The following is a 12,500-nucleotide window of genomic DNA, read 5'->3' as shown; positions in this document are numbered from 1 at the left end:
ATAGAACTAACAATCAGAAAGTGTGCGTCAACTATAAGGGAAAGAACTGATCCTTCCATTATTGTGCTCCCTTTACCCTCACACGAAAGGAAGGAGGAAAGAGAGGACTACTCCCATCTCTAGAAACCTGTATCTGTGACTTGTTGGAGGTGACGCTCAAGACGTGACTGAAACCCTTCACTCTCGGTCATCCTTAGATAAAAATGATTCTGCTTGAAGCTTACGTATCCTGCATAGAGTTCAAGTAGGGCGCGGGCATAACAGAACTTGAAAACACTCGCAAAAGATTTCATGTCTCGAAAATCATACTTTGAGCGACTGGATCAGTGAAGTAGGTTGCATGAGGGTGGTTATTCCATGTGTTTTCTGCTTCTGATATATATATATACATATATATATATATATATATATATATATATATATATATATATATATATATATATATATATATATATATATATCTATATATATATATATATATATTTGTGTGTGTATGTAATGTGTGCAGTTACGAATCTATTTGTCTCGTATTTTTGTACAAGTCTTTACTTCATCACAACTTTAAACCCTGCAAAAGTGTAACCCCATTGTAATATTCAAATATACGTTCAAATAAACGTATAAAATATGCAACTGTTATAATAATCTCAATGGTATGAAAAAAAAAGTCAACGCTGTCATGAGTACGTGGCAATAGTCGTCCCAGGAGTGAGAGAAAGTGGAAAATGTCTTTCGAGCTACGTTACTGGTTTCACCCCAAACAGGCTTGTCTGGATGTTAGATTATTATGGCTGAGCGACTTTTAGAACGACCATTCTTGCATAAACTTTGACAACTTCTCCCGAATGCTGTGTATTAACACTTCGGAAGGTGAAACCAAGAACAAAAATATCCCATAAGCTTTCTAAGTCACATTTATTAACCATTAGCGTCTAGAACTGTGGCTGGAACATTACTGGTCGGGCCGGGAAAATCACACAACAAATGCAACATTTTATCGCTTGTCTCTTTTCCTCATTTCAACTTACCTGGCTGTCGCAGATGTGGGCTGTGTGCATCTAAAGTTGACTTTGTCATGCCCAGTCCGTTGTGTGGGTATCCTGCAAGGAATAAAGAAGATAATATGGATTAAACGAACTATGGAAACTGGGTCAACTGAGACGTTCAGAAAGCAGTGTTGTTCACTTTGAATGTAAACTGAAAGTATATTTTGTATGACCTTGAGCATGATTTCAAATGTAAAACTGCATTTTCCTGTTAAAGTCAATATCTCTTCCTTGAACAAGACTAGCAATCAAAATGAGAAGGTTCTATAAAACTCCTGACATAAAGCTCCGGTTTCCCCGTTGGAATGATTCGGTAATTCGATATAGAGTGGTGCGTCGATTTTTGTTTTCTTTTACGTCATTTCCGTTTTCAGATAATCTGTGTTGGCTGTGTGGAAATTGTTTTCCTTATTATATAGATCAGGAAAAATCTGGCATTGGTCGGAATTAAGGAAAAGAAACATAAAGAAGACAAACAACTGAATAGATTAAGAATGGTATTCTCATGGCGATTCTCGGATCTAATCGCTTTCGAGTTGCCATGGTCAGCAACGTCTCCTGCATCAAGAAGGAGTCCGAATATGGAGGAATCAACGGCACATCACATTCCCTGGAACAAAAACTACAACACCAACAACAGCAGCGACAACAACAATAACAACGTCGACACAATAGTATTAACAGGACACCTGTCGAGGTCCTTTTGTTCAGCCCTGCTTATTATTACATTCGCTTTTTTCTCTCCCTTTGTCTCCTCATCCTTTTGTTTGTTTCACTTGACAGATGGCGTATGCCTGTGCTCCTGTTTGGGTGTGTGTGCGTGTGTCCGTGTAGGAGTGTGTGTTCACATACGCGTATACATACATATGTATACATACACACACCACCACACACCACACACACATATATATATTATATATATATATATATAGATATATTATAATATACATATATAATGTATATATATATAAATATATAATAATAATATATTATATATGTATATATATAATAATAATACTTTATAAATATATATATATATATATATATATATATATATATTATATATATATATATATTATATATATATATATATATAATTATTATATTAAGATATATATTATATATTATATATATTATATTTATATAATATTTATAATTATATTATTATATATATTATATTTATATTATTTATTTATATTATTCACAAAGAGGCAGGCAGTTGCTAAAAACTCCATCAAACAATCGAAATCGGAGGAGAGGCATGTCGGAATCAAATGGCTTTATTATCATTGCCGACCTTTCTGGACGCCCATTTTCAAGGATGAAAGGACAAACACATTTACAAACATTAAAATGATTCAGACAAAAAAATGAAAATTGAAAATTAAAAAATTACGATGTCATAAAATGATTAAAACAGAATGAAAGGCACATCTATATTTCAAGAAGAAAGAAAGTTGAGTGGCAACGAAGGGCACTTTGGGGCTCCACGCAAACACTCAACGGGGGACCTACAGCTTATTGTGGGATCCGAACCAACAGTATAATCGAGAAATGAATTTCTATCACCAGAAATAAATTCCTCTGGTTCCACGTTGGCCGAGCCGAGAATCGAACTTCGGACCACCGGATTGGTAGCCGAGCGCGAAATCCACTCGTCCAACGAGGAACTCACTATTGTCCAGAAACGTCGGCAATCATAATAAAGCCTCCTAATTTCGACATGCCTGCCCTTCTCCCACTTCGTACATATATATATATATCTATATATATAATATATATATATATATATATTATATATGTATATATATATATATATATATATAATATATACATAATATTTATATATTCATTTATTAACAAGGGAGTGTCCATTTGAATGAATCTGTTTTCACAGTTTTGAAGTATATAAAATGACTATAGTAAATTCACATCAACCGTGTATTTGATGTCTAGGCCAGTCCCTTACGACGCTTCTGATTGGCTGTTGAGAAGCCAGTCACAGGGTTGGAAGCTCTCAGTCTGTCGAGAGAGTTCACATGGGTAGGATCTATGTTCCACCTCTCGCGAGGGATACTTTTGAAAGACTTATCCCTCAGGAGAGGTGGAACATAGATTCTACCCATGTGAACTCTTGAGAGAGACAGAGTTTCCAGCCCTGTGATTGGCTTATCAAGAGCCTATCAGGAGCGTCTTAAGGGACTGGCCTTGACATCAAATGCGCTGTTCATGTGTCTATTATAGCAACTGCATCACTGAAGACTTGTCCATATATATGTAAATACATGCATACATACATTCACACATACTTATATATACCCAAACACACATACACAAGCACAAGCATACATACACACACACACACGCACACGACACATATATATATATATATATATATATATATATATATATATATATATCTATACAAATATAGGTCATATCACATTTCCGTGATTCATATACATATATCGAGCTACAATGTCCTTTAATATCTAATTCGCTCTACCTCGGATTAATATATCTTCATATATGCTTAACCGAAGGGGAATTTTTTCTCGATAATAGACTTGCCTGGACCGGGGCGCGAACCCACGGAGCCTTTCAAATCCAGGAACGTCAGTGAAGCTTTACCTACTACACCACGCAAGAGGCTGTGGTGGTGTAGTAGGTAAAAGCTTCACTGACGTTCCTGGATTTGAAAGGCTCCGTGGGTTCGTGCCCCGGTCCAGGCAAGTCTATTATCGAGAAAAAATTCCCCTTCGGTTAAGCATTTATGAAAATATATTAATTCCGAGGTAGAGCGAATTAGATATTAAAGGACATTGTAGCTCGATATATATATATATATATATATATATATATATATATATATATATATATATATATATATGTTTATCTTTTACTTTATTATTACTTTTTTCGATAACGTCATTCAGATACAATGAATCGGATTTGGAGAGCAATCTTGCTGAAGGCGCTAAGTCGCGGTGCAACTAATCAAACGGATTATTAGCGAATAAAGTTGAATGAAATGTCAAATAGACTGGGAAAGTATTCGGACATTACAAGTAACCAAAAGGAAAATATTTGAGATGTCTTGTTTGTATTACTTAATTAATCGTGAACGAAATATAGTCACTTTAAGAAAAGGATGACGATCTTCTTGATATCTAAAACAAACTGTCTATTGTTTGATTTAATCTGATTGTGTATTATTTGCTGACTCAACCGTTACAGTTAAACCGAAAATAAACGACCCGAAAACCACAGAAGCCAGATACAGAATCATCTCGAGTTCATTAGAGTAAGAGCTGAACAATGGCACTGCATTGGCGCATAACCTTCTTTCTCTATACGATTGTCTGTTCGTCAGCAGTAGCTGTCTCTACCCTCTTATTCTGAGACTCCCCACCCCATTTTTACTTCCCCTTCTCCCCCTCCCCTTTTTTTTCGGCCGTTTTCCCCTCTCCATCTCTGTATTTATGCATGAATGCCCTTTTTGATCCGAGTTCGCACTTGGCACAGGCATCTCTCGCCCTCCCCCTCCCCCCACCCCCAACAACCATAAGCCTCCTCATCTTATGTCCTAAATGGCAGCCCCATTCTAATGGCACACTTCTACGGCTATCTGAGGGAAAACAAGATGTCAACCGGTGATTAAAAGGGATCTGTGAAGAAACGAGGAAAGAAGAAGAAGAAGAAGAAGAAGAAGAAGAATGAGAAGAAGAAAACGAGCTGTGGGCTATTTGTTGCAGCGCTACTTCGTCTCCATGGAATTAGTCACCTCGCAGATAAGGCAAAGATGCAACGATCCCTGATTTTCATAGAATACACCCCCTTCAGGCTTCTGGAAGCAGAACTTCACAGCGTGAATTCAGTAACAGAACACCTGAAGCTTATTTTGACAGGTTAAAATAACCTTTAGATTCGGCAGAAAATGCAACGCCATCATACGCATTACATCAACCATATTTAGAGTTACCTCTCTCTGTCGAATAATCTAAGTGAGGTCTTAGTTTATCAGAATCAGTTTCAGAGCCCAGCGTTATCTTTCATCTTTACATTTACTATTGCAATTAAGAAGTAACAAGAGAAGTGAATTGGGGTTTCAAATCCTTCAGTCCTGTTTTAGAAATAGGCTAAGCATTCATGTGCTGTAGTTTTGAAAGAGCCAAAACAATAGTCTCTCTAATGGCCATTGTCTTGTTGCCAGTTATTTTTTTTTTTTATGTTAGTTTCGTTTTCCTTTTGTTTTTTTCTTCAATGACCTTTGCCTTTTTGAAAGGAATGAGATGAAGAACATCTCGATAAAGAGAGGATCAGGGATGACGCCATTAACCATTGCTCGCGCTATTCTGCTGTCTGTTTGTATACCTATTTGCTCGTTTGGGAAGCCCTGGACATCGACCCAGCTCTCTAGGAATGTGACGCCTCTGTCCGACTAATGGCTCTTGATCAGTTACTACGTTTCAGTTGGTGCTTGTGTGTGTGTGTATGTGTGTGTATGTCTGTCTATCTTTTGATGCGTCTTTCTGTCTGGCAGTCTCTTGTTGCTTTCCTTCTGGTCCCCTCTTTCAGCGTTCATCAGCGCCCCATTTATCACTTTGCTTCTTTTCCACTTTTCTCTCGTCTCCCTCTAAGGCTTTCCCCTCTCCCTTCGCGCTCTACTTCCTGTTTACTCTCGTCTCCCCTCTTTGCTTCAGCTTTACCAGGGTTCTCTCACGCATCATTTTTTATTGGAGTTATCCCTTTATTTCCTTTCCAACAAGGGGGAGAAAATGGCAGATAATTCCATAGTCACTCTGGGTACAAGTTGTTGGCAGGTTTTAATCGCTGTCTCTCTTTCATGCTCTCTCATTCTCTCTTTCTCTCTCTCTCCCTACAGCCTATATATATATATATATATATATATATATATATATATATCTATATATATATTATATATATATATATATATATGTATATACTATATATATATATATATATATATATTTACAATGCTGGTCTGTTCAGTTGTCTTGTAATCATATCTGATATCTGATATTTGCGTTTAATTTTTTTGCACCCCAATTCTTTAAAGATAAGTCCTGAAAGAAAAAAAAGTTGCACCGACACTTTTCCGCAGCGGGCGCTTCTTCTACAATGACGTAACAAAGTAATTCCAACGTCGTCACGATGAATGGTTAAGTTGCAATGAAATTATGATGCAGTTTGTGAGTACAAATCAAATTTCGCTGAGGACGCCTCAGGACTTATTCTTTGGCGGCTCTTTCGGAGGCTTGTGGGCATATCTTGAGGATAATTCTGTGTCAGTACTATACGTACTCGACTATTTTATGTCAGAAATCTTGTCTTTGGCCATCGTTGACGAAAGCGCAACGAATGAAACCCATTAACCGCTTTCATTTGTTACGAGGCTAAATATGTTCGTCGATCTCTCTCCTCAAGGGCACTTTCATCGCCTGCTTCATCTCTTTCTTTCCTCGTCTCCATTCACCTCGTTTTATAGATATCATGTCATTTCGACTGACCTCCTTCTACCTGGATATTATGCACAGCGTTTAATCTAAGTCTTAACCTTTTGTGATATTCAGACCTCTGGCAAGAACGATTTCTTGACCATTAGCGAAGAACAGGCTGGCGATTTTAATGTGGCTGACTTTCTACTTTAATGTGAAATTTCCTTCAATAATCAACGTTATAAATAAGACGAAATAACTCACACAAACATACATACACACACATATATATATATATGTATATATGATATTCATATATATTCTTATGTATATATCAAGACACAGAACGTGAAAGCGAAATGAAGTTCGACATATATTATAGAGAAATTCGCCGCAACTCTGGCTTGTTCTCCTCTCCTGCCTGCTACCTCCAGCCTACCTCTGATTGCCAGCTCCCTCCTGCCTTTGCCTCTTTCCTCTGACAAATCCTAATGGTTAGTCTACGTAAGAGGTGTTCCCCTTTAAATCGCCCAGCCATTAACTTCATTTGGCAGAGGACGCCTACACAACTATGGCCATGCCAATGTCGATGATGGTGATGATGATGATGATGATGATGACGATAACGATGACGATGAGTCTTTTATCATCTTCAACTCTTTACTTCAATGTTGCGATAGATATACGCAGTCACGACCTCGGCATATTGTACGAATATCTAACCACACTAAAATGACTAGACGCAGCCATCACGCTGGTTGCGACCTTTTGTGATGTCTTTCTTTTGTTTTAAGCTTTGAACAAGTTTGTGCCTTTCTCTGTTTCACATAACCTTGCTTTATGAGATAAAATCTCTTTACATTCTCTCTAGTGACTCTCGGGTTAATGGGGTATTGACATTATTTCTCCCCCGTCTCTCATAGCACGGCAACTTGAAGAAGAAACAGTTTAATTAATGATATGAAATTCAGAAATTGAGAACTAACGGCTCAACAAATAGGTTGCCAAACGAAGGGAAAGGAAGGGTCCATTAACACCTCAGCTACTGAAACACTTATTCATATTAACGAAATCCCTAAAATGAGAGGGTTTTTTTCCACTTTACTATAAAACTTCAAGTAGCGTAATTATTATCGTTATTCCGTAAACTGTCACTTCTCTGATGACGAAGTGACTCGAAAAACCGCGTTCGTCTCCTCTCCAACCCCAGTTGTTGGGCAGTTTGAAGGAGAGAGAGAGAGAGAGAGAGAGAGAGAGAGAGAGAGAGAGAGAGAGAGAGAGAGAGAGGTGGGGGGAAGGGATTTTTTTTTTTCGTGGGGGCGGGAAAGGGGCGGTAGGTTCACATCCTGTAATTATTCATTTTACCTTCAAATTTAGGCTAACTAGACCATTTTCATGGCGAGATCAGATTTTGCGAGAAACAGTGTTGAAACACAGCGTTAATAACCCAGCTAAATTACGTCTGTGGCATAAACGTCGGATCCAGCGAGAATATACCACACAACGCTCAGCCACTCCATAAAATCACTGGAATAATTCGCTTCAAGCAAGCAGGGCCAACTTGCATATTAATTACGAAGCATTACTGCGCTCAGCTGCAGTAGTCTGGCACTTCGGATTTTTGCCAGAACTTGAGTGCCTCCTATTTGAGAGACAATCTGAGATGCAATTCAGGCGTCAACGTCTCTCATCGCAAGCAAATAGGAGATGCGCAAACACACACAAAAAAAAATCTCATTTTTTTGAGAATGAGCGGCTATAAATTCATGTAACTACTTTTGTCCAGGTATGGGGGCACTATGTTGAAGAACGGCGTCGAAAATGCGGAGAAAAGAACGCCCTATGAATTCAGTTGAAGCTCCGCTCAGCTCAACGGCCTGTTTACAAAACGCGCCGGCAGGCTGCTATCAGCGCACGTGCTTCATGCATAACACATACAGATAAATTAAGGATGCTAAAATTAGCTTTTTTTTCTGTCACTTTTCGAGAATATTCCGCCGGGTAATCTCGTTAATATGATGATCAGCTAACAGGTTCATTTCGAATTTCACAAAGTTTGTAGCCATTTTACAATCTAACGGATAAACAAGCGACGGGGTTATTAATGAAACTCAAATCCACAGCGGCAGACTTGCACACGTATGTCTATCTACCTACCTGTCTATCTAAACAGAAAAAAAGAAAATATATCTATATACATATATGTGCATACATATATTATACATGTATATATCCATAAATAAATATATAAATAAATAAATAAATAAATACGTATGCATGTATTGTATATACATATACAATACATGCATACGTACATATATTCATATATATATATATATATATGTATATGATATATATATATATATATATATATATATATATATATATAGATATATATATATATATATATATATATATATATATATATATATATATTATGTATGTATATATATATATATATATATATATATATATATATATATATATATATATAAATATATATATATTTATATATATATATAATATATATATAATATATATATCTATATATATATATATTTGCACCAAAATCCGTGTAATAAAGCGTATTTCAGCAGTCAGATTTCAAAACACATAAAACCTGACGGTCTGATAAACCGACCGTCAATTCTCAGAGCTTGAACAGCCCATAGGCTTTAAAATGGTAATAAGTCTGTAAACGAACATTTTCCCGCGTCTTAGACTCCTGAAATGAAGAACAAACAAAGCACATCCAATCTAAATCGGATTTAATAAGGCTCAAAGACTAAAGGCTTTAGTCTTAAAACATTTAAAGCGTCATTCTTCAGGTTAAAATCAGATATGTTACTATATTAGATAATTGGCGTTGCAAGACGTGGAACTTCCTGAACGGCAGAACGTAACTGTGTCGTTGATCAGCTTTAAGATATATCAGTCTCCCATTAATAATCAAAGATTATCTTATAAACATTCAAAAGAATATCAAGCGATTTTCAAGAAGTTAAAGTAAACTTTTTTATAAAGATTCTGTTTCTTATCTCTCTCTCTCTCTCTCTTACACCCAATGTAGCCTGGTGTCCGATGGCTGGAGCATCTTCGCGAGCGCCACCTCCAGGACCCAGTCAAGAGTGTCGACGCCATATTTCAACCAGTTATGTATGCGCCGCTGGACCTCTAACTACTTTGTTCCTTCTACTACTCGGCCTTTACAACCCCCACCCCCGTTTCCTCCCACAGAATTATTGCGATTCTCTCTCCCACTCTCTCTCTCGCTCTCTCACTCTCTTTCTCTCCAATTTTGTTTTGTTATTGTGCAGAGTAACTACTTGTGATGGCTCGAGTTGCTTTCCCCTTTCCAACGTCGACTTTAAATTTCTATTTTATTTAGAAAAATTTTTCCCCGAGGCTCTTTTTCAGCTTAATATCTCAATTTCCCGTATGGCGTCGTGGTCGCCCCCTCTCATGCGTCAAAATTTCACTGAAGCAAACTTTTTGCATTGACAACATTTTTCCATTTTCTGGTGTTCAGTCATTTCTCTCTTCCACACAACTTCCTTCAATCTTGTTATCATCCAATCTCTCCCCCTAAAAGTCCCTTCGCTCCTGACATTAATTTTATCTTTCCCCTGTTTTCATCCTGTTAACTCCTCTTTCTCATTTACGGCGACGCCATTCGTCATTTTTCTCGGAACGCGCAACCCGTACCTTCTGAAAATCGGTTTTGTCAACTCTCTCTCTCTTTCTCTTTCTTTCTCTCTCAAAACAAATGAAATCTGAGGAAACGAGAGGAACAATATCAGGGCCTAAGGCAAATACCTCTGGCAGCGGAGTAAGTAAACGCTTTGCCGTCTCTACACTTCTTCAACAGGAAGCCGCTCCATTTCTAGTCTCATAACCCGTGGTCACCATTTTAATTTTCGTGGAAATGTCTCCTCATGATCTTCATCGTCCTTCCTTACCTCCTTTTCCTCGTTCCGTTCGCCTCTCTTTACACCTCATTCCCCTCTCCCCCGATTCCCGATTCCCAATAAAAATTCACCTCCCCTCTCCCCTCTCAAACATCCCAGAGGCGCAAACATTTGTGCGGCGCAAAGGGCATTGGCTTTGAAATTGGATAACAGATTGTGTGGTATATCCACAAGTTCGCTTTGATGTCGGCCACTCCCGAAATCACCCGCCAATCTGGCCCCTCACGCTCTCCCAAGGCGCCGGTTCGAACTCTTTTTCCGACTCTCGACACTGAATTGGATTAAAGTGATTCCAAGGCTGTGTAGGTACGCTACCGATTTACAACGTATATGTATATATATATATATATATATATATATATATATATATATATATATATATATATATATATATATATTATATTATATGTCTCCGAAAATTTGTTTGGTAAGTTAATGACATTTTGGTGTATACAGCAACAATGTGTGCACATAATAATAATAAGAAGAAGATTAAGAAGAAGAAGAAGAGAAAGAAGAATAAGAACAAGAAAAAATCCCGAAGTATTTCGTGCATAAAAAGATATACTAAGTGAATATTAACTATTGAATTCCTAAGATCACAAACTTGTTAATGGGTTTTTCGGGCGAGGAGTTTGGACTTCTTCCTCTGAATGTGATAAATCGGAGAGTTTATCTACTATATTGCAACGAACTTCTTCCCAAAGTCTGACGAATGCGACGCTGCATAAAATTGCCCATACTGAAATTCCCAAAAACTTCGTAGTGGGAAACAAACTCAACAAAATGCTGCAGAAAATATTGAATCCATAAAACAACGAGTCATCAAATCAAACTGATATTCTAAGTGCAATAGAAAGATGAGTTGTTTAAAATTCTGCACACGGTTTCATCCTTCGGACAGATTTCAATTGGTGCGAATGTGTAGAGCTAAGCATTGAAGAATATCTACATCGCCATTGTTCTTAGCACGGGAAATATATGGGCCCAGACAAAGGCAAAAGATTTGAATAAAAAAAAAAAAATAAATGAAGAGTTAAAACCGGGAGAGGGAAAGCGTATAATATTTCATTCGTGAAAACCGAGAGTGGACCGCTACTCCTATATTAAAGCTGATATATGTATGTACGTACAATTCAGGTCTTAATTTTGGTATAGGATGTTCACTAAACATTAAATCGAAGTTGTCTCGTCATTAAAAGAGTCTTACAAAGACAGTTTGCACAAACAAAGACGGAATAAAATCTGTGTTGCAATGTTTAAGGGTCTCAGTAGACTGCTGAGTTTCCCCGCTATGTGAAAAGTTTGCTGAGAATGTTCATGACACATTTTACTGTATTTGAAAAACAAATAAAAGATACTCCTCGCAAGACGATTATTACTGTTTCCACTTTGCTTTTACAGTAAAGGTAATCGGTGCTATGCGACGTCACTCTCGAAAATTATATAATTTTAACAGTTCATTGCATTTTGAGTCGAAAAAAATTGTAAATGAAAAGGTTCTAGATTTCGGCATCTAAACCAAGTTCAACTCATGACTTAGCTTTGGTTAGGAAGGCCAATAACTTGAAATTTTGTCATGTATTCCCTTCAATATAAGTTGACATTAACGCTGGATCCCCCCCTCCCCCGCGCCACCCCAAAAAAAAAATTATAATAAATAAGAAAAAATGATAAATAAAATTGTGAAAACAAAATAAAATCCTGGTTGGGGGGTAGGGGGGGGGGGGGGGGGGTTGCCTGGCGGTTTGATGGGAAGGGTCGTACGAAGTGGAGTCGAAATGCATTAAGCAAAATCAATGGGAACATTATCAGAAAGCTAGTGCTCGCCAATAACAGTAAAATACTCTCTTTATTTCTCCTTTTATTTCCCTCTCGCCTGGATACAGCAGCAGTTTCGCGATTTAACTGGGCTCTCTGTCACCTTTGACGCCAATGGAAGGAGTACTACTAGCCTAACTACAATCCTTCCCTACCTGCAAAGTCTCCTAGTCGTTTCTATACAACTGACAGAAGGATTCAAAACA

General features: G+C 37.4%; 1 protein-coding gene across 1 annotated transcript in view; it reads right to left on the bottom strand.

Annotated features, from left to right (window-relative positions):
• LOC135225776 (DNA-binding protein D-ETS-3-like) overlaps positions 1 to 12,500 on the bottom strand; it is a 344,616-nt gene that overhangs the window by 42,045 nt on the left and 290,071 nt on the right. Inside the window, 1 exon segment of the mRNA XM_064265241.1 lies at positions 1,029 to 1,100. Coding sequence (XP_064121311.1) covers positions 1,029 to 1,100 — 72 coding nt within the window.

This window comes from Macrobrachium nipponense, chromosome 13 (genome assembly GCF_015104395.2).
Source record: "Macrobrachium nipponense isolate FS-2020 chromosome 13, ASM1510439v2, whole genome shotgun sequence".
NCBI lineage: Eukaryota > Metazoa > Arthropoda > Malacostraca > Decapoda > Palaemonidae > Macrobrachium > Macrobrachium nipponense.
The sequence above is the reverse complement of the archived record's forward strand: the minus strand, read 5'-3'. Positions and strand labels throughout refer to the sequence as shown.